The 27,109-nt window shown below is 40.4% G+C and overlaps 1 protein-coding gene across 3 annotated transcripts in view; it reads left to right on the forward strand.

Moving 5' to 3' along the window:
- Positions 1 to 27,109, forward strand: part of LOC127379635 (phospholipid-transporting ATPase ABCA1-like) — a 144,655-nt gene that overhangs the window by 92,770 nt on the left and 24,776 nt on the right. For all 3 annotated transcript variants that reach the window (XM_051429503.1, XM_051429504.1, XM_051429505.1), the window contains 10 exons: positions 1,114 to 1,188; positions 3,703 to 3,872; positions 7,951 to 8,128; positions 9,221 to 9,336; positions 10,701 to 10,845; positions 16,442 to 16,565; positions 18,346 to 18,475; positions 18,898 to 19,018; positions 23,998 to 24,060; positions 25,481 to 25,587. In XM_051429503.1, coding sequence (XP_051285463.1) covers positions 1,114 to 1,188; positions 3,703 to 3,872; positions 7,951 to 8,128; positions 9,221 to 9,336; positions 10,701 to 10,845; positions 16,442 to 16,565; positions 18,346 to 18,475; positions 18,898 to 19,018; positions 23,998 to 24,060; positions 25,481 to 25,587 — 1,229 coding nt within the window. The remainder of the gene's footprint in view (positions 1 to 1,113; positions 1,189 to 3,702; positions 3,873 to 7,950; positions 8,129 to 9,220; positions 9,337 to 10,700; positions 10,846 to 16,441; positions 16,566 to 18,345; positions 18,476 to 18,897; positions 19,019 to 23,997; positions 24,061 to 25,480; positions 25,588 to 27,109) is intronic.

A 27,109-nucleotide genomic window follows, 5' to 3' on the forward strand; every position in this document is an offset into this window, starting at 1 on the left:
TGATGTGGAAAGACATGAAGAGTTCATGCTGTGTTACTGAACTGATGTGTAAACATTTTGTTATGCCAAAGGAGCAGACTTGATCTATGGCAGGGCAAAAAAATGCTCCGAATGCACTATGAATTCCTACGAATGTCACAATGTGGTTTAGGATTGACTGAGTAAAGGATTGTGGGATAGAAAAAGTAAGAACAGGAGTGTGGTATGATCTCCTCAGTCCCTTTTCCTTAGGTAACTGTCTTGGGGGCTCGAGATATCTTTTGTGTCTATTCCTTTCCACACTCCCTCTTTCAGAGCAGACAAGCACTTGCACCTGAGCCCACTCTTCCATTCTTGGAATGTCTTTGTTGATTTTTCTACTCTTATTTTTTCTAACCCCCTCCCCCACCTCTCTCCCCAGTTGTCACCTGCACTTTTCCTCCACCAACCTCTCCTCACTCCATGCCACATCCACTGTCCCCCCTTCTCCTCTTCCTAACCGAAGGCAGGGTCCAACAGGAGGCCCATTTGCATTTATATCACACATGTAATGTGCTCAGTGCGCTTATGGCTAGTCTGAACAGCATGGCATCAACATGACACTTTGGAAATCGCATGCCTGTCATCTCAAGCCCTCATCCCAAGGCTCATTTCACATGAAACATGAGTGGAATAGAGCAGAATTTTTAATGCAACCTGTCCAGTCTACTCTCTCGCCTCCATTTTCATCTCCTCACCTCACCAAAAAAAAAAAAAACCCAGAAGACACAAAATGCTCTTTTTTGCTGATTGGTACATTAGGTAATGAGGCAATTTCTGTTACTTGTGAATCCTTGTTTCATGTTCTCTTCCTCCTCACATGATTTTAATTATTTCACACTATTTAATAAAACAGAAACGTCAGAAATGGAGAAAAAAAATCACCAAAGTAGCCAAAATAACAGGGGACACATTTTTACCCGAGTCTGAGGGAAATAAGTGGCTCATCACACCCAAATGCTCTCCCGAAGTCTTAATTCTTGTCTCCCTCTGCCTCATGTTTTGCATTTCAAAGCGCAGTAGTGGTTTTCCAAGTGTATCCAATTAAGTCTCCAACTCAGTTTTTTTTTTTCTTGTTTTCCTCATCTTCATTAGGATAATGTGACTGATCAGATCTTCCCGAAGGCTGAGACGCTGCTGAAGAAGCTGGGGACCAGGGACAACGTAAAGGTATTATATTAATTGCTGTGTGCCCCTTTGCTCCACTGTTTGATTTGGTCCAATTAGATGAAAGTTTAATAATCTCTGAGAGGGAATAAGGCAGGTGCAGTTTGGATTTTTGGGGAGGAAAGGTGGTGATTAAGACAGTGAAGGTGCAATTATAAGTTATGATGCCAACTCCTTGTTAACATTTTTGCAGCATTAAACCTATATAACTTATCTTGACAGAAATCAGCAGGAGATGGTTAAATAATGACACTTTAGAGTAGTTATGAGTAGATATCTTGATGTCTATTAATGCAAATACATTGTCCTTATCCTTTGCAGAGAATGCAAATGGGAGTGCAACTCAATAATTAGTCTGTTTTGTATTAAATTCAAAATGTGCAAGCCTAACTGTGAGTTTCCCTAACAGCAAATTAATAAGGGGTAGTAAGTAGAAGTACTCAGATCCTTTGGTGAAGTGAAAGAAGCAGTACAATAATCTAAAAAGTAAAAGTTCTGTATTCAAATTCCAGATTAAGTAAAGGTACAAAAGTATTATGAACAAAATTTAAAAGTAAAAGTTTTCATTCTTGAGAAAAATGGCTCCTGTTACTGAAATATTATTATATATGCATCAGTGTATAAGCAGCATTTAACTGTGTTTAACACAGAGCTAGTTGGAACTACTTTATTACAATTACATTTAGGTAGTTTAGTTCAGTGGTTCCCAACCTAATGGATCACAAGATAAATCGGAGGGGTTGTGATGACTGTAGGAGTAGGAAAGAAGAAAGAAAGTTCTACTCCACAAATCTGTAACCTTTAACCCTGAACTAATTTAGAAAAATATAGGAGCATTACAGCTCTTTAGCTGGGTAAACCATTTTTTATATGAAACTTTCAGAAGTTAAAAGGGTAGATGTCTCTTTGGTGAAACTGCCCACAAAGTTGGGAAGCACTGTGGATTGTATGACACACATTTATCACGCAATTATTTATGTAAAATTTTAATCTGAAATAGTGACATTAGCTGTCAAATAAATGTAGTAGAGTAAAAGCACAAAGTAGCAGAAAATGGAAATACTCAACACCTCAAAATTATATTGACGCACAGTACTTGTGTAGTTGTACTTAGTTACTTTGCAGCACTGTGCTACATTTGTATTTGATGTTAATATCTCACGCTTATATATCTCATGCTGAGTTCTGCTCCTCCCCAAAACAAGCTGATGTTAAAAGTAGTTTCAGAAATGCAAATGCTTGCCATCATATCTGCTCACACATTTTTCACTCCCTTCTACTGTATACCACCCTCGTGTGCAGCAGACAAGCTTGCTTTACTATCTGTTACATTGAATACATCAAATAGTATTTAAGCTGCCGAGCTTTCAGAAACTACAGGATGAAGGGGATATAATAGTAAAAACAATATCAATTTTGGTGTGTGTGTGTGTGTGTGTGTGTGTGTGTGTGTGTGTGTGTGTGTGTGTGTCTGAGATACAGCAAGAACAAAGAGATAGAGAGTCACAAACAGGCAGTTGTGTGTGTGTGTGTGTGTTCGGGTTTCTCCATATCCTCTTCTGTGATGCAGTGTTATGTTAGGCTGACACTCAAACACCATCCACTCTTAATTAGCGCTGCACTATCAGCGGGGTGTCCTCTCTCACTCCCACTCTCTTTCATCCATTCTTTTTCTTCTACACCTCAGCAGCCACAGACTCAGAGAATCACTAACATTAAAAAGAAAGTGTGCAAAACAGTTTTTTTTAACTGTTGCCTCGGCATGCTAAGCCCTGTCGGGATATGGCAGTCATTGCAGGCCTTTCTCTGTTAAATGAAAAAAATATATATATATTTTCAGCTCTGTTGCCTATTCTTATAGAACAGTGTGTTACTCAGAGAGATTATTTGACGCCTCTCGGAGCTCCTTTTGTGCACTAAGTGAACAAAATCTATTTTATCTTTTACTATATTCTAACAATCATAAGACACAATATATAGAAACACACAAAATACAGAGCAGGAAATATCTATGGGAATGTGCCGAGCGGTAACACAATACTGTACTGTACATCTCACTGTATGTTACACAAAGAACTTTTGTGCATCTTCAAATGACAGTATTTCTTCATGTGTGGACTAATAAAGACTTTGCAAGTGATTTGACAGACTTTTTGGTGGCCAAATTGATGGTTCACATCTCCTACAACAATAATATCCCTTTACTGCAGCTTGCAATTTTCCGGCTAGTTAGCTTGCTAAAAGCCAAAATAAAGACGGAAAGAAATTGAAAAAACTGGGATGACACATGTTGCAAGTCATGTGTCAAGACAAGGCAAGTCCAAATATCTTGGTAATCTTCTTGACTTATATTTTGTTTCTTCTTTCATCATTCATGTGAAATCTTTTTCCATTATTCGTCCATGGCCAAATTTATCAGCCATAGAGGTGTCCGATGTAGTTGCTAGGAGACATCTGTTGTAACTGCAAAGCCTCTGCATGCTGTACCGCCGCTCATGCTCGTCTCTACCTCGGCAGGTGTGGTTCTACAACAAGGCATGGCATGGCATGCCGTCCTTCCTCAGTGCGGCCAACAACGCCATCCTTAGGGGAAATCTGCCAGCAGGACAGGACCCCCGTCAGTACGGCATCTCTGTGTCCAATCATCCCCTCAACCTCACCAAGGAACAGCTCTCCTATGCTGCAATGTGAGTCATTTATTCATTCATTCAGCCATTATTATGTGCATCATAGTGGTCCAAGAAAAAACAGGGCAGGAGCATGGCCTCTAAAATGTAAAATATAGTTTTAATTAAAAATGTAATCAAGCTAGTTAGGATGAAATGCTGACAGCATACTGTATGTGCAACTTTACATTTTTATATCTAAATGGATGACGTACACCGTATGTTGCACATTTAAAGAAGTGTTTGCTGTGAATGCTCCAATTATTTCAGAAAACTGCATCTACAAACCTTGTCTGCAGTTTCCTCCTAACAATTTCAGCATGTAAGGCTGCTGCATTGAATTTTGCCTCCGACAATGCATCATGAGATGCAGAAGAGAGAGCTGGGAGAGATAAGACAGAGTGAGAGGGACAGAGCAATGGAGTGGGTGAAAGAAGAGAAGAGACAGCGCAGACAAAGGGAGAACAGATGAGTAAGAGACAATACAATGGGAAGCGTAAGACAGATAGATAGATGAGGGATTTGTTTGAGTATGCACAGATTTGGAGGCCCATGGGAGCCCCTTACGAGGATACACCATTTTTTTTCTTATGCGTTATCCCAAAGCTAGCAAGTAAGCAGCTCCCCATGAGAGTGAGAGATTAATGACGTGCTAAATCACAACATATGGATATAACTCTCTTTCTGTGTACTGTGTACTATTTCATGATTATGACCAGTGAGGTAGAGCTTTTTTTGTATTCCTGAACATTATCTACTGTTGATATTTTGCACGTTCAGAGACATCAACGTGATCAACACTTTTAATGGAAATTATTTGGAATATATCCCACTGCAGCAAATTAACATGCTGTGCCATCACCACAACTCTTCACATTATTCAGGCAGTTCAGTGGTTGCTACCAATCACCGCATCGTAGCAGTTTTATTCCATACCCCCGCGCCCAACCTGCAGTCAGGTATTTATGTAGTGATCAGGTGCTCACGACAGCCACGAGTTAGAGAGGGAGACTGGGCCAGGGTTAGGAGATAATTACGACGGCCTGCCTACGGGAGATTCAGGATGAGCCTCTTTTCCCCTCTACCTCTCCGTGCAGGGTGTGATGACTGAAATTTATGAACTATGATTTCCAGATTAGCTCGGACACTCCTTCATTGTTGGATAAGTGTGCAGGTTGCAGACAAGAATGGGGCAGAGACTTCTTGAGCAGATGGCTGTGCACTACGGAATTAGGTTGCTTGAAGCGCCACTTTATTTTTTATATGAACAATGGATCAAATGACATGTGTTATGTGAAAAATTACAAGCCCGTTAAGAATCAGCCCCTACTTTGCAGCAGTTCCTCTCAACCCTTCAGAGTTTTTAAGCCTCTTTTAGCTTGTTGTTTTCATTGTTTACCTGCAAATTATACTCTTACCAAGCCCATTTTTGTCACTTGCAGCTTTTTCTTGTGAAAAATCTCCAGAAACAGAAAATACTGATATTGCTCTGCAGCAGCTGTATGTGTAAATAGGTAGATTTCTGCGAAGAAATGTAACAATAACAAAGTTATAAAGTGATTACATGCCAGATATTGCTATTAACTCACTTCTGCTGCTCCCATGTGGCCAGAAAACAAACAAAAGAAATAAAACAATTCAGCTTTGAGTACACAAATGTTAGTGTGCGTAATCCAGTAATTGTTGTTTGAAGGCGAATAACAGTGTGTGGTGAGCATGGCGCAATGGGTGCCTGAATTTATCTTAGACGTTAGAGTGATGAATTCCCAGAAATATTATTATAATGGTCTCGGAAGTTGCAAAAGACATTTTTATGAAAGTTGATGAATGGTAAAAATGTCTAAATTTTTTATTTTGGTCTCAAAATCCATTTGCTGTAGGTGGCTGTCAGTGTAGTTGTGAAGTCTGCTATAATTTGCTTGTCACCAGCCCAAGTAAAGTCCCTGAATTACAGAGAGCTAAGAAAGCCACCAGTAACGAAAAGTGTCTCCCTGTCCTGTAAAAACAATCTGAAATTTAAGGGAACGTCAGCCTTGAAAATGAATTTATATTTCTCACTGACAGATCTTTAATGTCATGGAGAGACCACTGCTCGAGCTCTTCTATCGATAATAATTTATCAGTAATGACTTGTTCCCTCCCAAGGTTTTGGACACCAAAATTGCACCACACCATCTAATTTGAAGTGGCACTTCACAACCAGTTTCAATGCAAGTGATGTCATGAGCCCCAAAATTGTAAAAGTATGCACCGCAGATGGAAAGAAAGGCGATGCTTACACCCGTCAAAATTACCACTTCACTCGCGCGAGGTCTCTGTGCTTCATCTGCATTGGCACACAAATAGGGCCTTCCAATTTTCTCTACCGTCTTCAGAAATGTCAGACGTTGGCACCATTTCATTATGGAGATATATGTATCACTTCTTAATTGCTGAGGACTATCAATTTGGCAACTGTCTTCTGTTCTTACCAGCTTTTTGAGTTTGAAGTGTAATTTAGTTGCAATCAGCGAATTAATGCTGTTTCTGATTTGTGCACTCTATCTGCAAAAGTAGGCCTCCAAAAAATCCTATACACTTGAGCTGCCAAATGAATGTAAGTTCTCGACATTATCTTTGTAATGCTGCATAATACAAATAATGACCTAAATTGTTGTGCCTGTTAATTATCTTGTGCTTTCAACCCCCCTACACTTTAACATTTAAGGGCTGTGAAAGCAATAGATCCTATAAAGCTCGACTCCCACTGCTCATCTTTCTTGCTCTTCCATTATTAGTTAATTAGCAGATTGCTTGTCCTCTTCTTCACAGCAATTAGCCAGCTTCAAGCATTCAGGTTTAGATCATTCACTGCTTTATCCCCTACATTATCTCCCCACCCAACCAGAGCACACAGCCCTTGAAACCTGTTGAAATGTGGGCTGGCACCCACTGTGGTAAATTATTTTATTTATGTCTTCTAATTGCGTCTGGTTGGCGATGATAAATGCAACCGTGTAGCCACACAGGGTAACTTCTTTAATATGCTAATTACACAACAGGAAGTCTTGTGAGAGATTATCGTGGGATGAGGGTGAGGATGATGGCGGGGGTTAAAGGAATACACCACAGTTTTATCCAATGCTAATTGAACAGACAAGGAAGCTGGGATGGTATAAATGAAGACATATGCCAGTAAAATGAAGGTCAACATCTTGGAGGAGAAAGGAACAATTTGTTTCTCACATGAAAGGAGGACACTGAAAGAAAAAATGTGCTCCTTTATTCTCCTGTTTACTGGGTTGCCAGGAGACCAACAGGAGCTATGAATCGAAGGTGAACCTAGCATAATGGCCTATCATGGTTTCAGAGGTCTAATGATCTTTAAAAGCTTTTTTATTATGTACAAACAGCATTGTCAGTGCTTTCCATTAATGTGCGAAATGCTTCTCTAATTAAGTCATTAATACCAACAAGCACACGCCTGAACCATTAGTTGTATGGATTATTTCTGCAGGTTTAACAAAATTAGTTTAAATGCATCTTAACATTGCAAAGGAATTAATTTAATGAGTTTATTGCATTACAGGAAACGAGCCAAATGCTGCTTTAACATTGTTGTAGTGTCATCCGGTTCATTCCCTGGTAACAGGAGAACTGACCACAGACCTGTTCTCTTCTCTGAGAATCTCTCAAAGTTAGACTTTTGTAACTATATCTTGAATACACGTTTTTCAGCAGGAACGTTGAGTCAGCCATCTCTAACCTTTTCTGTTATTCTCGTTGACATCAGTGGGGTGATTAGTTATACTTTTGGCCTTGTGAATGTTATGTGAATGATGTGATATGCAGCAATGGCTAGTGCCCACTGACATGGAAAATCAAGTGACGCAGTATTGCCAAAGAAAAATATTTAAATGAACTTTAATCCATTTGAAGCATGAAACCATTTAATTTAGATTTCTCTATTAGAAGTTCTGTATTTCATAAATATACCACATATTCCAATGCCTGTGTTTTTATCCAGAGTGCCCTGATTAAAGGGTTTACATATTTTTAGCATAATGTGGCTTAGCTCTCCAGTCCAACTTCCTGTTTGCTGTGCTCTATTCAATCACAGGGCCACGACCTCGACTGACGTGGTGGTGTCCATCTGCGTTATTTTTGCCATGTCCTTCATCCCTGCCAGCTTTGTCCTCTTCCTCATCCAAGAGAGGGTGAACAAAGCCAAACATCTGCAATTTGTCAGTGGAGTAAACCCAGCTGTCTACTGGTTGGCCAATTTTGCATGGGACATGGTGAGTACCAGCTTCATCGCGATGCTGTATTACCTCTTAATTGACTGTAACTTTTTGAGGTAATACTGAGCATTGGCTATAACATGTATTATAGAGTGATTCATCCAAATCAGGTTTCAGTGGCCTCATTTTACTCTAGTTTTACACCTACTGTCCTGAAATATTTTTTACACCTAAGGCAACATGTAAAAAGAATATCCATTTACTGTAACTGATAATGTAGCTTTGACACTGCTGGCCTCTGGGAAAAGCTTCACCGGAGCAACAGTCATTGGCTGAGACGTAATTATTGACACCGGCTGCCCCCGCTGGTTATGCTCAACATGCTTACCAGCATTTTCCCTGAGGCATAATTGAAGTAAACATTTTATCAGGTACCTCTGGTAAAGAAATGGCATCCGGACGCCCCTCATTATGGTGGAGAAATGCTGTCTGAGTGGAAGACAAATGTACCTAAGGAGTCAGTCTAATGATTCTAGCCTGTAGCTCTCTGCATTAGCATGCATGCTCTGTCAACAATAGGGATATTACACAGAATGCAGTTTGAAAGGCTTTTTTGTGAACTGTAAATAAATGTGTGTCATTGTATCTTGATACTGTTTATTTTATTATCTATAGTACATCATTTATTCACCAGTGGAAAACAGTGGATTTGTTTTGTTAAAGAGCTCCGCAGTCACGAAGAATATTAAACCTTGAAATTAAAAGGCTTTATTCCAGCCCTTTTTTTGTATTGACTTTATTATTAACATGTTAAATAAATTAGTCTCTTACTTGAAAACCATATAAATCCATTCTACTCTTGCTCACTTCATTGTGTCATTGAGCAACCCGCTAGCCTCAAACAGAAGAGAATTGGATGGGTCTGTTATTTAATGAATTAATTAGAAAACGAAAGATGGATATATTTGAGTGCTAATTAAAAAAGTAATCTACAGATTTCATAATTACATGAAAAAGATTGTCAAAAGCACTAAAATCTCAGTCATTAATGCCCCGAAGATCAATTTCTTGATCACGCACTGGCCTCTGCTCCTGATGGGAATATTGCTGCTAATGTTTACGTTTGCTTGTTTGTGTTTCTTCTCACAGTGCAACTACATCATCCCGTGCTTGATTGTGATTGTGATCTTCCTCTGCTTCCAACAAAAAGCCTACGTTTCACCTCCTAACCTGCCGGCTCTGATTCTCCTGCTTAGTCTGTATGGGTAGGTACATTTAAAAACTCGATACTATTCACCTTAAATTTCCTCATAAAAGTTTACACTTGGATCATGGATTGTTGCTTATTATATATATATATATATATATATGTATTACTTTTCTCTACATTGTTTAGCAACATCTTATATACTGTATTGTTTATTCTGCATCTGCTAGTTCGAGCGCTTCATGGAAGTTACAGTGCAACCTCACTTTGTATGTTTAATCAAATAATCCAATTCATTTTTCTGTCATTACATCGGAAAGAAAATGCTCTAGTGAAGAAATCACCTCTTTCAACTACGGCAATACCTGTGGCAAATCAGTACTTCATTTTCTCTCGTGGCATGGATGTCTGTAACACTTCAACAAGTTTTGAAGAAAAATGGCACAGTGGTTGTATCCATGACCCCTATGCCTGTGTTTTCTGATGAGCAAAGTTTGATGGAGTTACTTGAATCCCTTTGACTTTTAGTTCCTGTCACCACCAATCAAATAATTGATAGCAAGCAATTATGATACCTTCCCAGGCGTAAGGGGTAACATAAAAAATAATATCTTTATAGTACATCATCAAATTTTGGAGATATTGGCCCACTTTCAGAAAATTTAGGGGTAACTGCTGCTATGCACTATTTCAGGCTAAATGTGCAGCACATTCATTTAAGCTGATTCATATAAAGCTGTGCCACGGTGGTGATCAGAGCATGAGCGCGATGTACTGGCTGTTGCATCGTTCAAAATCAATATGTTAATGAGGTGTATAACAGCCGACATGATCAGCCATATCAAGAGGCAGGTGAGGTTGCACAATGTCAGAAAAGTAAAAAAAAAAAAAGAAAAAGAAAGAGGAGATGACAGAGATTTTGCAGACTGACCTTTAAATACTGAGGCCTACAGATAAACTGTTATTATTTTTGAATTCTGAAGTCCATTCAAAGTTTTTTTGCCCGCGTGCCCAGTAATCATACTGAACTCATAAATAAAATGTTTTTTGAGATATTGAACTGTTATTCTACCACTTCAGTGATCACCTTGAGCAGCACCTCACTTCTAGTATCTCTGATACCGAAGTTGAACTGCAGGCCAAACGTGGGTAGCATTTATTGTTCAACAGTGGTTTTTATGGGTCACTTATTGGACATGCAGATGATCAGAAGAGGCTGGTGATGCCTTAAAACTACCTGGTAATCTGCATTTATGAATTGAAAATGGCATAAATTCTGCTAAATTGAAATCGGGCACTACTGTCACATAAACCCCGGCACTGGAGTACTGTCTTCTGGAAGTTAATCCTCATGTTGTGTACCTAGGTCGGTGTATCCTTTGCCTCTCTGCCCTTTGTGTGACAGTGTGTTGTTTGCTGCAGGTGGTCCATCACGCCCATGATGTACCCCGCCTCCTTCATCTTCAGCGTGCCCAGCACAGCCTACGTGGTGCTGACCTGCATCAACCTCTTCATTGGTATTAACGGCAGCGTGGCCACCTTTGTCATGGAGCTCTTTGATGATGATGTAAGTGGCATTCGCACACAAACACGCTTATACATGCACATGTTCTGGAGAGACTCGCATACATATATGCACAGTTTTAACACCGTGGAAAACACATATCCTGTGAACAGCAGGCACAGACATTCAGGCTCTCATAGCTGTATAAAAAATATATTTGGAAGCTATAGCAGTGGATGGCTAATTATTATGAATCATATATAAAAGGTCTGTGTTTTCGAAGCAAAGGCTTCCACACGCATGTGGGTGGAGTGTGTACCCACCTGGTATAACTTTTAATATATTTCCTTTATCCTCTCAAGGATTTTTCAAAGGAGTTATTTTCCCTATTCTCTTTAATCTTTAATCATTTGGTGAGAATTGGGTCTTTGGAGAACTTTCCTCATCCATCTTTCAGCAAGTGTTCATTTTAACTGCAAGCTGCTTCAGTCTCACGGGATTCAAAAGACAAAGACACCAAAAAAAGAAATGCATAAGAAATTGAGAGCTTAGGAAGAGAAAGAGGAGGGGTGTTGACTGTCAGTCATTTTACTTTTGATTAGTGTTTAAATCACATTTCATTTAAAAGAGAGAGAAACTGACCTATTCTGACTATACAATTTGTGAAACAGCCAGAACTCTCAGTAGCAGGACTTTATGTCCTTACAGGTGGTGATGATTGAGAAAATGATCTACAGTTCTTGATGTCTTTTTTTCTCTGAATTAAATATGTCTAATTTGATTTGTAAACTTAATTGTATTTGCATGATTAGCATGTATCACCCACACTTTTTTTCGATTTTTTTCACATTGTATTTTTAGCCTTGCGCTGATCAGTCATTCCTTGTCAACAGACATGACGCCGTTTCGCTCTCTGACAAGCTGCTTATGCATCTGATGCTTCATCAGAACGTCTCCCACAGCTCTGAGTCGACGCCCCAGATGGGGCGTAAATGTTGTCTGAAAGTCTCTGCCTCTGACGCTCTGTCCCCTCTGACACGCCTGCCTCTGACTTGATGTTTCCTCTGGCGCCGCTCGGCGATGGCATGGGATGTTTCCTGTTTCCTAACGAGGCTGCCTCATTTGCATTGTGGTTTCATTATCACCAGCATTCATTATCAATTTGTATTTTTCGGCTGACACGTCTCTCTTCAAAGAAAGTCGTTGTTGCTATTTTGTTGTCTCTGCATTCGCTTTATTTATTGATACAGTGCTAGTGGAGCGTATTACTCATAAAGGGTGGCATTGGCGGTAATTTAATGGACAGCAGGTTGCCCACTGGCAGTGTAATGGGACGGATTTACTGCGCTCTTCTCTTGTCCAAGGCATTCGGGACAGAGATAGTGTTTCTCTGAGACTCGACAGGGACAGGGGTCTATGATAATTCTGCTAATCTGACTCGATTTCACTGCTGATAAGAGAACCTGATGGGTTGACATCAATCAGCGAATGTTACGACTCTCCAGGTTTCCATGTGTCCCCTGTTCAGAGCAGATATCTCCACGAAACAGACTCTTCACAAAATAGCTACCGTAGATACGACAGTGTCCCGGTGTGCCCCAGTTAGGCAGAAAGGGTAGATCCTACACATGACAGCTCAATCCGGTCTTCTCCTTATAACTTCAATCATTTCAAAGCTTCATCTTAGTATTTTTAGGTTCCTCAGTGGTGGCATTAGTAAAACAATGTCGGTCAAAAGTAAAGCTACAGGCTTCAATCTGCTCTCTGTTTTCAAGCACAGGGTGAATCTAAATCCCTTTTGGGCATAGCGCCAGTTTTTTCCAAGAGAAAAAGTAACGGAGTGAGAAAGCAGAACTGTGGTGTTACAGACTCTGTGCCCCAGTTTTGTCTCGAGACCAATGGGAGATTTTCTTCCCCCCAGGACTGTCCAGCTCCCTGTGGATTGCGTCAATCCCAGCCTGCCTTGTATGCTTGAAGCAGTGTCTGAGTCAATACCCCCACCACGTGCCACTCAGAGATAACCACAGGCACAGATAGATTTTCCAGGATAGACGTAAAGGTGTGGCTGTGTGGCCAGGTACTGCCTTCCTCATGTTGTGTAATGGGAGTGCACTGGATGAAGTCCAGCAGCCTTTATTGACAGGATGTTTAAAATAAGCATTAAAAGTCCATTATGTAAGATTTATGGGGATCTATTGGCAGAAATGGAATATAATATTCATAGGTAGGTTTTCATTAGTGTATAATCAACTGAAATCATCGTAGAATGTGCCGTTTTTACATATAGCAGGTGGCCTGTGCCCAAAGCACAAACTTTGCTAAATGTGCAAATTCTTGAATTACCTGGTTGGTAGCACCCCCACCTTTCAACAAGAAATACAGCAGCTCAATAAAAAAAACATGAATATCATCTCCAGAAAATATCTAACTATGGCTTTTTGAGCCATATATTGTGTCTGTCTGCTCTCATTGTGATCCCCAGCGTTATGAATGAAGCCATGCTGTGGGAATAAGCACAAATAGCGATATGGGTCAGATAAGCGCCTCGCAGACTATACCACCTTCAAAACCATTTGAAAATGATTTATGGGCATATAGCACAAATGTAAGGGAGAAAATTGTCCAGCTTTTCATCATCCCAGACTAAGAGCCTCTTAGATCTCCTTGATGAACACCCAGTCAAGGGAAGATGTGTTATTTCATGTATTGATCTCAAATTAGGTCTTGCTTTCTAAGCATTCCTCTGCCAGACAGATGGGCCGCATTCAGCCAAGGTCATAACTGTTGTTTATTTATTTGACTTTCTTTATCTGTGCATAAGCTTAGTGCTGAATTTAAAGAAGAGAGGTGCCCTCAGCAAATCTCAAGACATGTGCGTGTGTATTTGAACGTTAACATAGGTATTTGCGAACAACTCGGGGATAAAATATGTTTGACATTAAATGTTTGCAAAGAGTAAGGACAGATAGTGTCAATGTCATCTTTAGGTATAAATTCCTCTGCTACACTGAACTGCAGCTGCAAAAATGTCATTATTACCATATTTAAATAGAAATCTAGCGAGACAAATATATAAACTGGATAAAAATCAACTACAGAAATACACCTGGTAAACTGTTTGGTAGAATTGCTAATGAAAAATAATGTTCTTGAACCAAGTCAGCGCCCCTTCTCCCTTTCGTATGAGCTATTATAAAAATGGCAGCAACTTAACATGCAATTTATGAAACTGTTGCGCTTTCTTGGCGTGATCTGTAACATATAACTCTGAATGTTATGAATACTGATGTATTGATTGATGAAAGGAATGCATTTATGATGATCTCCATTCCACATTTACATGGGATTTTATTCTTAGCTACGGATTGTCATTGCAGTTCTTTGTACCCTTTAGTCTTCAAGCAAATGTGTAAATGTAGATAAAAGGAGTGATGAATTATTGTTGAACACATTGCCGGACATCTAAAGGTTTGCTTTGACATCAAGATCAATGAGGCCTTTTCATCACACTCTCATATCTGGCTGAGAGAAACTAGGCCAGTGACTATCCACCCATGCAAAGAAATCATCTCACGTATGCATGTGCCAACTTTTGATCTCGAAAATGACTGTATGTTTTGCCACGAGGGGAAAAGATGAAGCAAGATAGCTTTCTTCTTTTTGACCTGGATACTGTAATACATAAATGTTAAGAGAGAGATTTCTTCCACATAAAACAGTGATTGTTTTTAAATTATTTTGCTGCATAAAGGTTGATTTTAGACTATCCTCTGACAGCTGTCTGCTAAATATGGAACCTGGAGGCGGATAGCTTAGCTTAGCATCAAGACTGGTAACAGCTAACCTGGCTCACTCCGTAGTGAACAAAATCTGCCTACAGTCACTCTGAAGCTCACTAATGATTATTGTATTGTAATTAATCTTGTTTTGGTCTTTTAAAAGAACTGGGCAGGCACCCGTTGCCGGGGAACCAGCGACTCCAGGAAGTAACCAGCACAAGATATAACATTCTAATTAGTCAGCTTCAGAGGAGCTGATTGGTGGATTTTGGACAGAGCCATGCTAACTTTTTACCCATTTTTGGTCTTTGTGCTAAGCTAACTGGCTGCTGGCTCTTACTACATATTTATTGTACAGTCATGATGGTAGTATAAATCTTCTCTACAAACTTCTACTTCTCTATAAATCTACCTCTCTGCAAGAAGGTGAAAAATAAATGATATACATAATAATATATATAAGTATAAGTATATATCGATACCTTTAAATCTTTCATCATCATTTGTATTGTTTTTTTAAGACTGACAGACGCGTACGGCTTCATGCGATCCTTCTCGACTGACAATTGAAAGTGTTCTCACTGAAACTAATAAATCACAAAGCAGTTGCACACATCCATGAACAAATTCTGCCAGAATAATGGCCATCATCTGGAAATCTTGCACACAGCTTTAACAAAATGCCCCGCCACCCCCGCCCCACCCACTCTTTGCTAGTGCTCGCCCCAAAAAAGCGGAAATGATGAATTTAGATTCTCTCTCCATGTATGCAAGAGCTTTGAAGACTATGCTGCAATGAAGCAGTATGCATAATGCATGAACTTTCTTTTGAACGCCATGCCGCCCCAAACGTAGTAATATTTTGTCTTCCCTCTCTCTGCCTTTTCCTCTCTCACCCCTCCCTGCCTCCCTGGCTTACTGTACTTATTTATTTGAGACAGTCTGTTACAGCCACATCCATTGTGCCTTCATTTAATTCATTATTTATTTTGTGCTTTAAAGGGCTGCTGAATTGCAGCCTCGGGAGGAGGAAAGGGAGAAAGGGACAGTATAGTTTTGGAGAGAAAGACAAAGTTGTAGCCAGGAAATGCCCTGTCAAGATGAGACTAGCTCTTAATGTATGCCTTGTGAAACGGTGAAACAATACACTTTGGTTTTGTGTTTGCGTGTCACTTTGTTCTTGTACACAGTATCAAAAGAAAGAACAAGAGGCAGACACACAGAGTGCCTGTAGGTGTTTTCACATTTTATATTATGTTTCAGCTGTGTCTTTTTTTGGTCTCTGTGTGCTCCTTCTACCTTTAGTTACAATTTTAAGGATGAACATCTGCTTCCCGGAGCACCACCTCATCAGTTTGTGTTTACACATACTGTATGTGTGCTAGCTCACAGATCACACAGCGTGCTCCCTATCGTTTGCTAAATTCCAACAACAAGAAGGTAGATGAACTTAGATCATCCGCGCTCCCTCAGCGGGCCATGTGGAGCCCCGCAACACAACGGCACGCAGCATGAAAATGGAGTGCAGGATGTTTGTTAATTATCCATGCTTGCGTCAGGGCTTTACACACTGTCTTCAAAACCTCTCACGTCGCTGGCACTGCTGATTCAAGGTAGCGAGTCAACATATTGTGCTTATGCTGGCTTAAATACTTAAAGCTTCTTTATTTCCTTTTTATAAGATTTTGTTTTTGCATTTTATGCTTTAATAGAGTGACAGCTGAAAAGATGGACAGGAAAGTGGGGGAAAGAGAGAGGGTAATGACATGCAGCAAAGGGCATGAGCTGGCCTGCTGCTGCACTAAGGACTTAATATATGCGGTGTCCATTTTACATGCCACCAATTTATATCTTGTTTGTGTGCTTTTTTTCTTCAACAGAATGTCTCCCGCATCAACGACATAGTGAAGCAGGTGCTGCTGATATTCCCACATTTCTGTCTGGGCAGAGGGCTAATTGACATGGCCAAGAACCAGGCAATGGCCACCCTCTTCAGCAACTTTGGTAAGAGGCCACCAGTACTACCAGCATAACTAATCTTTGAGTAAAAATCCTCATTCTAGTGATCCATTTTGTGAAGTTTAATATTAAGTTCTAAGATTATTTCCTTCTCAAACAAGAAAACATCTGCTGAGTGGGTGAGATAAAAACATTTTTAGTAATACAGTACAAATCAACATGTCGCACCTTTCTAGACTCAAGCGACTATATTTTGATAACACAGCAGCAATCTGCCACGTTTTAAGATATTATGTGATGCTGACACATTTTCGCAGGAAGTCTCACTCTATTGACAGTAATTTGATTCTAAAGTAGAGCTTTCAACATAATTTGAACAGAATGTGAATGCAAAGGTCTGCACTTAAAGGTGACCTATAACAAACAACGCTTCTGTTTATATTCTGTGTTATTCACCAGAACAGAACACATTGGGGGACATTTCTTAAGCCGTCTCAGAATATGCATCAATATTCCTTCATCGGGTATTCTCTTATTGTGTGTCTGATAAAAAACGTGCAGCAGGTAATACACATGCGTTTACCAAATGTTAATGAGAGGCAATTTCCTCTATCTAAGTGGCCAGTCTATGATAATAAATCAGGTCCAGCAGCTATTGATAGAAATGTTTCTATGTCTCCCGTCATATATAAACAGAAATGCATTCAAATACATATTGCATGAGTCTCAAAATCAGATGGATTAAATACATGTTTACTTGCTAGCAAGCTTCTTTGCTATTGTTGCGTTTGTTGACTCATTACCGCCACCCGTAGATCAGTAAAATGGTGTGAAAACATTGGCAGGAATGTGTATCGCGAGACACGATATGCGCGCTTGTGCGTATGCCTCTTACCCGTGTATTAGACCCTGAAATAACACTTAAACAACATGCTTCTCTTCTCTTTAAAGTGACACTACACTATTTTATTCAAAACACTAGTTCTTTATCCCAGCAGGAAAAAAAATGTTTGACCTGTAACACAGCTCTCCAACCTCCTCTAGAGCTCTAGGGAAAGGGAGAAGAGGGGTACGGTGTTGAAGAGGTGGAGCCGGGGGTTGAGGGGGCCCATCAAGAGGCAAAGAGGCACATGAAAGAGGAAGAGGAGTCTTATCTGTGGAGAGATGAAGCAGGAAATAGTGGTTTGAGTAATCATTTGCGGCAGTGGCGGAGAGCAGGAAGAGAAAAGCAATCACTACCTAAAAGGGCTAGTGTGGAGAGGGGCTATTTACCAGAGAATGAGACTGAAAGCGCTTTCGTTTTTCTTGTCTACTTGTTACTCTGCCCCCTCAGGCTCAAGGGTTGTAGACGCTGAGAGAGGGAGGAAGGAGAGAGAGGGAGAATTGACAGTGATTAGAGTATGGGGCCTGTCAGCGGTTTACTTACGTGTTCATTAGGCAAAAGATGCTTCAACATGAAAAGTACAGGATATCAGCGATTTTCTCACATGGCGTAGGTGACAGCAATTTTTATTTTTAAGGCTAAGTGGCGTACTAAACAGCTGGCTTTCACCAATGAAAGTGTCTCAAAAACACTTCAAAGAGCTGACAAATTCCAGCTCTCCACTAACTTTTGACAAAGACATATTTGGCTGTCCATAAAAGAAAACACGCATCTGGTGATTTCTTTTTTTGTGCTGAATCATCCCCTGAGCTTGTAGAATAAGTAGAAATTATCATGAAATAACATACAGTAATAATGCATTTAATTGCTTATTCTTTTCTGTTTATATTGACTGTGTTTATTACTGTATTTGTCACTTTCCCTTCCTACCTTCTTTATCAGGGGAAGACCGCTTCAAGGACCCACTGAGCTGGGAAATGGTGGGAAAGAACCTTTTTGCCATGTCAATCCAGGGACTTGTCATGTTTGCCATCACACTCCTCATCCAGTACAAGTTCTTCTGCAAACCAAGGTAAAGACGAATTTACTTAAAACTGACTGAAAAAGTTCTTTCACTTACACGCCTTTGTCATGTTTCTTACCATTGCACTTCTCGTCCATGCTTTCAGTAAAGTTGTGTATTCACATCCAAGATTTGTTCCAGTCAGATAATTTAAATTGGTAATGTACTTCATATTCATTTTATATAAAACATCTGTTGCACCGCGGATGTGTTTGGTAAATACTACCCAAAATTCTGTTTTTGCCCAAGTGTTTACTTACTCCAAAAGCAAGGTTGCCATGGAAACTAATGCCTGTGGCTTCTACTATTTATGGAAATTGCAGAGATTGTTTCACTGAGCTTAAACTTTGACCGAGATAATTTGTCATGCGAGTTCATGTTAATTTTAATGAAGGGTGTTGTGCCAACTGTGGTTGACTTCTCCCTGCCAGGCTTATTTCAGCGGAGTCATTATCTGCAGAAGAAGAGGATATCGATGTTGCTCGGGAACGTAAGCGGGTGTATGAAGGGAGGGCCCAGAATGACCTTCTGAGGATCTGTGACCTTACTAAGGTATTGTGTAGTACAGTCTTCCGCTCTTGCTAAAGTATTGCTCTGATGTAGTGCGTGATACGCTTTTTCCTACTCTGGCATTCAGTCATTTCTTTTTCTGCTTTATTTGTTGTGTAAGTGTAAGATGATTTTTAATAGTTGGTGGAAAAAAAGTCCAATAGTGAGGGAAAGCTTCTTCCCTCATTGGGATGTTCAACTTTGTCTTCTGACCTCTGTGTGCGTATCCTTGGCCTTATCTTGAATCCTTTGCTCTCCCTTACACATTTGCACTTGAGTGTGTACAAAATTGTGTGTACATTTAATATTTTTATATACAGAACAGATACACACCTGGCCAATATACACTTTTGCATTTTCATTTTTTCTTTCTATTCTATCATTTAGATATTTTTATCTTGTTTTTAATAATTTCTTTATTACATGCAAGCCTTTTTAGCGCCGCATGCACGACTAAACTTCTCCAGTCTGGTTTAATTTTCTTCTTTTCTGATATTAGTTATAAGCTTAACAATTAATATCTTGAGACAATGAACAGCAGTAACCCACTCTATGTGTGCATGTGGATGTGTGCAGGTGGAAAGAGTTTTCAAAGAGTTTTAAACTTTTATTTGTGCACCTGCATTATTCAGCTTGCAAGGCAAGTGGGAAAGACAGGTTGCTAGCCTGCAGCTGTGAACATTCACAAACATCATAAGTAGGCATGAGAACCAAACAAGATTGCATTTTTAAGGGTGTAAAGGTCTGCGCTCCTATACAGCTCCGGCCCTTCCCTCCGTGCAGTAGGTGAAGTTGAGCGTGCTGTGACGGTGCGTGCCTCAACACCAGCGAGATTAACACTTCATCCATCGGCAGATGTTCCCTCCCTGCGGGCGGCGCGGCAGCAGGAAGTGTCACCACAGCAGCCTGCTTTGCTGCTCCAGTGCAGACAGCTGGACGATCTAACAGCCTTTCGTTTCTTACCCAGCCTTCCTCGCTCCTTTACTCCCTCGGTCTTCTCAGTCTCACTATACTTAATCTTTCACTCATTGCTCATGGACACAGACGTGCGCCACACTCCCTGGGGTAATTACCGAACAAGCACTGGGTAAAACAGTTGGATGGGTAATGTATTGCAAATCATCTCGCAAGGTGAAAAGGCATGGAGAGGTGTGTTCTTTTTTTTTCAGCTAAAACTTAGGGATTACTTTTTCAAATGCACTAAAAACTTCAGTTGTACTGTAAATACGCCTTTAAAACAGCCCCAAACGTTTGCACAATTAAGCTTGATTAAGCTTGTTTGCCGTTGACAGGCAGCCATTGTTCATACGCACCTTTGCGGTTGACAATATTTCTCTGAGATGAGACACAGTGGCCCATCACCGCACAAAAACAGCAGTGCAATGGCAGAAGGCATCAGGATTCTTCCTGCAGTGCCCTCATTGACTCCCACCCCAGCTGTGGCCCATCCATTTGGGGTGTAGATAACAAATTGATCAATGAGCGCGTGGCTTCGGTGGCCATGCACCACAGGCTGAGCCCTGTCATAAATCTAAGCATGCCTCTGAAGCGATCGACAGGCCATCAATCATGTGTCAAATTCCTGCTCCTCCTCTTCCTTTTCCTGCTGCTCTAAACAGGAGCATTGCGCTATGTGCCCCACCTGCTAGCCCTCCACTTTGCTGCTGCATTAGCGTCGGCACCGTAATCGATGGAGACCGTGATGGAAGTGTGTCCGTCTGTGAGCGTTTTTTTTCCAGGCCCAGTGCTGTCAGTTTAACCTTCCAGTCACTCACTAAGTTGACAGAGAAAGTTTTGGAGAACCTTGTGACAGCTGTTTGAATTTAGCAGACTAATGAGTGATGAGTGGCACCTTGGCATGCTACAAATATGCTCCTGTTAATATGCACTCTGGGAATACAAGTGGTTCAGATGAGACTCATTTGACAAAACCTCTGTCTTGTATGATTACAGAATGGCTGCCTTTGTCTACCAAGACATTTATATATATATCTTCTGTCATTATTATCTTAATAATAATCTCTTTATATTGAAAAATGTACAGCCTGGTTATTGGGTGGAGGCTAACCTTGGCTTTTTTCCTGCTTCCAGTAGTACCAGAGTGAAAAAAAGTTAAATAGAAATAAAGAAAAATAGTTAAAAGTAATGGATAAATGGTTGAAAGGCCACTCCAAGAAGAAGTACTGGAAATAAAGAGAAATATTGACAATCTAAGTATAATAATAAGAAAATATAATATAACAATATTACATTGTAAGTGTACAATTACCAGTATTGAATAACATCAATTTTAACTTTAGGTACTTGAACTTGATCTGGTAGGGCTGAGGTGTACTGTTGTTGAATGAATTGAATGAATTGAATGAATTGAAGATATATTAGCGAGTGCTTTTTTCATAAAGCAGTGTCTATACCTGAGCTGTAGCAGTCAGGGTTTGAAGCTTGTGATTTTCCAACCTAAATCTATATTTTAGTTTTGCTGCCACCATCACATTCTCTCAACTGTCTCATCTGATTAGACGTTGGCCTGCTTATCGTGACAGCTGCCGTGGTGCTCGAGTCAGAGGGGAATTAGCCTTTAATTGCCTTCCTCCTTACATGTATCTGCTGCTTTGATGTAGCTTTAGCACTGCAAACTATCACTAAAAAGTAGTGTGTGTTATCCAGGTTGATACGTGCTGAGTTCAGCTGCCAGATGGCACCGAAGGAATGGTGGATATGTGCAAGTCCTGCTTTTATCAAACGCTTTTGATGTGCCAACTGTGGAATAAATGCAATGTCATTGTTTGTCGAGCTTGAAGTGGCAGTTCTAATTTTACATTTGCCTGGTAGCATTCTGAATACAGCTGGGACAGCTGACTGTTTTTAATGGTGGATATGTGGTCTAGAGATTCTATACAGGAAATGTATCCTTCACAGTGAGAAACTTATGCTGTCACTTTTCTGTTTTAATGAACGTTCACTGTTTCAGGTTCTGACACTCGCATACAGGCACGTAAACACACACAAACATTCATCGAGAACTATGTTTTCAACTTTTAAAAAACAGTAGTCACTTTTTCATAACTCAAAGGGGCACGGTACTGTCCTTGATTCTGAATGCTAAATGTCTTTACTGTCATACTCAGCAGCAACAACAAAGGCCTTGTCTTGTGTTTTCGTGCTAGAGCAAGACAACGCCGCTTTCAAACCACTTTGAAAACATATCAAACCTAACACAGACTTGGATGTGGAAAAACACCTCATGCACTAAATACCACATTTTGTTGAATGTTTCGAATGTTTCTTTTTTTTTTTTGATTGTAAGAAATCATGTTTCCCTTCAAGTGGGGGGTTTCTTTACCTCCTCTGGTGAGATTTTCAGATGATGCAGATTTGAATGCAAATGTGTGTTGGACGAGGCTGGTCAGTGGGGGAGGATGTGGATGCAGCATGGGAAGTTTTCAAGAAAGATGTGAAAAACATCAACCACCTTCTCATTTCCAGTGTTGCACATGGTCTTAGCAGGATACTGACTCACAATCAGAATGTGTAAGGTTTTATTCTTTTCTTCTTCTTGAGAGAGGGGATTCTGCATCCTATGGGGTCTAGTTTTCTTTTTTTTAAGCCATGGTAGGAGCTTCAGTGATGGCGATGTTGGTATGTCTGACACTCAGTCTTCATGAGTTTGTTGATTCCCTGACTTTTCATGCAGCAACACCTCAGTTTGTAACAGGATATCCCTAAAAGTAATGACAAAAGTCCCATCAGCCTCTTTTGTATTTTGATCAATGCTAACATAGCATGCTACCATGTGCATGTTATCTAAATATTATAAGGTAAATAAAGAAAATATATTGGTTCTTAAAGCTGCACTTATACTAATTTTTGATAAAAATACTGGGTGCAAAGTGCAATGTGAAAGGGCTTACTTTGTTCTTACAGAGCATTTTAGCTTCTTTCAGCTCACTGTTTTGGTTTTACTGCCAGACGGCCTTTTTTGTTGTTTCACTCTTACATGGGTGTCGTTTCCAGCAGCAACAGACAGATGTGTTCCGCAAAAAAAGAAATAAAGCCACTGAAAGTCACACTCAGCACCAAAAGGCCGACAGACAAGGTTAGTGACAACCTGGTGAATGAACATACTGGAGCTTTAACATGAGCTAGATATTCCCCTCAGGAGTTTGTGGCACCAAAAAAGAGCTAAAAGGAGAGTGAACATTGAACCTGACACAACTCCAAACAAATGCTAATGTTGCTCTGTGTCTGCTAGTTCACCATAAGAACTTAATATGGAGAGTGCCAGCAATGTTGTGTTTAAAGCCGGTTCCACTTCCCCAAAAACTGGCCACAACCACCTGTTAATACTGCTGTGACATGCAGTTTTAGCATTTTAACCTTGTATTAACACTCAGCTCAAAGCACAGCTAATTCCGAGTTGTCTCTGTACTTTTTATCCATCCAACAATTTGGTTTCCAGTATGTAATGAGCATCATAGTGTCTGTTGATTTTTAGACTTTTTCAGATTAAGGACTAATTAAGGTATTTTTCACTAAATTCATCTCACCGTATGTTGATACTGCAAAACATGGCTGACTAAAGTGGTGCTCAAAGTGGAGATAGATTCCTTCATGAATACCGTCACTGCAGTCAAAAATACTGATGCTCATGTCCTCCCCCCCCGCCAGCCCATGTGCAAAGTGTCTACCTTTTTTTAATACCTTTTCCCATCTGGCTCGCTCTAAATGTTGCAAATGATCCCTTCTTGTTAAAATTTGTTTCCTTCACTTTCTCTCTCCCGCCTTCTTTTTTCACCTGCTTCTTCAATCGCCACTCTTCCCTGCTGCTCTGGTCTATCACTCCATATTTTCTCATGCTATCCTCTCCGCTATCTTTCTCACTGTCTGCTCCCCACCTTCCCATTGCCTCCCACCTTCTCTCCCTCTTTCTCGCTCTTTCTCTGGCTGGCTGGTTGATTCATTTTATTGTCTGCTCTCTGCAGGTATACCCTCGGAAGAGCACTCCTGCTGTGGACAGGCTATGTGTGGGCGTACCTGCCGCAGAGGTGAGCCAAATGCTCCTGAATCACACAAGCACCTTTTCAAGCCTATATGGTCTGTGTCGTCCATGTTAGAGGACTTTGTCGCATTTACACATTTGATTGCTTTTCAAAATTCACCATCAACACACATATGGGAGAAAATATTTCATTCTCTGTTGCCTGTGAAAATAACATTTGGATATGAATTGACTTAATTATACACATTCAACTCAAATTTGAATATTAATGACAATATTTACAAAATGTTGACACACAGGAGCAAGGAGCAGCGATTCTCTGTCTGGGCTTTGATTTACCGTTTTTTTTATTTCTTGAAGATTTGAATTGCCGTTTGGCTTCGTCTTTTTTTTTCACCGAGCCGAATCGAAATATCTTCCAAACGCTGCTTAGAGAAGGCGTTAGGAGGAACACTAATCTCCTTATCGGGCTTGTTTCCTGCCATTATGCCTCTGCCAAAGCATGTGTGTGCTAAAAACTCACAAGCAAGCAAGTAGAGGAGCATTGCTAGAGCAACGGGGTCTGAGAAGGGAAGGCACGAGGACCCAGTGATGCTTGGTTCAATAGATTAGCAGTGGGGAACTAAATTAACCAAATATAACAAAGTGATTTTTTTCCACAGGAACTTTTGTGTAAAAAAAATGAATTAAAGTGTAAACCATCCTTACCTATTATAACATGTTATACATTACACACTCACACACACACAATACCATTGTAAGCTTGATTTAAACATAATCTCAAATGCTGACAGGCATTCGTGTTCAGTGGGCTTTCCGGAGGTATCCATCCCTGCCACTGTTTACCCAAAGCCCAATGTAAATGCCAATGGAATATTGTCATTCACGGGGCTCTGCTGATCACACACTGCATTTCCATGCATTATTTACATCAAGCTTAGCCCTCTTCTATGCATTCACAGGCGCAGGTCACAAACAAGCAGGGATCAATGAATGACAGAAATCAAATATTTATGCCGGAGCCAGAGCACCGAAGGCGGGTCACATGACCGCAGGGGCTTCCTGCCGCATGCCCTCCAGAGGGAAGTAAAATCAGCAGCATCAGGGAGAAGAGACAGAGAGAGGATAGTGTTTGTTGTAGACATTTACAGAAGCAGGAAGAAATGCTTTTGGGAATGGTCGTGTTGATTTAGTGTTTGTTTTCTTGTTTGTGTACAGAAAAATATCATTTTTTTTTATTTTGCTAAACACTGAAGCAGTCATGCATACTCTATAAACTGTAGTTTCCACTGTATGTACTGAGCAAATGTTTACACGGTCTATAGGTAAACTTCATTAAAGGGGTTAATCGGTAGTATTTGTTTAAAAGAAAACTAAATGCCATCCAACACCGTCGTCTCCTGTCTGAGGCTTGTTTATACAAAACACTGTTTTCCTAATGGAGGCCTCCCCATTGTCTCCACCAGTGCTTCGGGTTGCTGGGAATCAACGGGGCTGGGAAAACCACCACGTTCAAGATGCTGACAGGAGACATCCCAGTCTCCAGTGGAGAGGCCTTCCTAAATGGATACAGGTGAGGCGCCAACTCCCACTAGTGCACCAAGTAACTCATCATAATTAGCCACCCAAGATGGCTGCTCAGATGGGGATCGAGCTGAGGTTGGGGTTGTTGTTTTTTTATAGCTCACACCCTTTCTCAGCTTCTCTTGTTTTGGGTAACACAGCTTTCTATCTCTATATCTCTCTTACTCACAGTATGTGTTTTTTTGTGGGCTAGGTAGTTTTCGATATCTCTTATATGTTCTGCCGTCTCTGCCTTTTCAACTGCGGTTCTCTCATGTCTCCTCACTGCGATACTCTCAGAAATTCTGAAGACTCTGCTCTCGCTTTTTCTTCCTGCCTCTTGCACATATTTCATTCCTTTTCACATCCTCACCCTGTACCTTGCTCTGTTTTTTGTCTCTGCCTTACAGAATCAGTCATAGGAAATCTTTTTACATGCCAAAAAAATACCTTGACAGCAGCAATATGAGACTCAAGAGCTTGAGCGAAGGAAGGCTTGCTCTTCCTTATTTTTAGGAACAAACAACAAGGCGGCACATCCGAGCAAAGTTGAGTGTAAGCTGCTGCTGGATTCACGGTTGCTATAGGTGTTCATTCATACATCTGGTAATTGACTTTGTGTTCAACAAAGAAAGGGCGCTGAATAGAGCAAGGCCTAACACAGCAGTGTTAATGTTGATTAATGTGGGTAACGGAGATCAAAGAAAAAATCCAGAGACCTTTAGGGGAAGCAAAAACTGAAAAGAGAGAAAAACAGATGTGAGCACGCCCACACTTCTGTTTTCAGCTCATTACGTTTTCTGTGCATTGGTGAACAAAAAATGATCAGCATAGGAGAAGAAGCCGCATCTCTCCTGACAGTTGTCTCTCGTATCTGTGATTGTGTGATCACAACACTCACAAGGAATAGCTTGAAAAAAGGCTAGCCTGCTGACATCCAGTAGTGGCTCACTGGATGACTGTTGTTGTGAAAGACCAACTAACAAACTGACAGGAGCTGTTTGGAATGTGCACTTAATTGCATTCTTTCCAAGGCTTAGAGGAGAAGATCGATGGCAGTGTTGTGTCTGTACATTAAATATAAAGCCATACCTATCTGGCAATTAGCTTAGCTTAGCATAAGGACATAAGCCTAGCCAAGGGTAAAAAAAAATCCACCCACCAGCACCTCTAAAGCTCAATTATTAACATAATACACCGCATAACTTCTTGTTTTTTCACTTTGGTCCTTATATGAGTTTAACATATATATAACCTGTTAATTAATGGGCTTTGTTTCCAGTGGACCTCGGCCAGTCCTGCAGAATGTCTGTTAAAACTTTAACCCAGCCTGGTTCTATGTGAAAAACCAACAGCAGAGAGAATTATCACATACTTGTGGTTTGGGAGTTTCAGGTGAACTCCTGGAAGCCATTGTTGTATGCTAAGAGTGTGTGTGTCTGTGATCCGAGGCTTCGGAGCAACTGACCTGAGTGAGACTGATGAGTGACATTTTCTCATTAGTGTGCACTTATGTAAATCATGGCCTCCTT

The sequence above is a fragment of the Dicentrarchus labrax genome, unplaced genomic scaffold (assembly GCF_905237075.1).
Source record: "Dicentrarchus labrax unplaced genomic scaffold, dlabrax2021, whole genome shotgun sequence".
In the NCBI taxonomy this organism is placed as follows: domain Eukaryota; kingdom Metazoa; phylum Chordata; class Actinopteri; family Moronidae; genus Dicentrarchus; species Dicentrarchus labrax.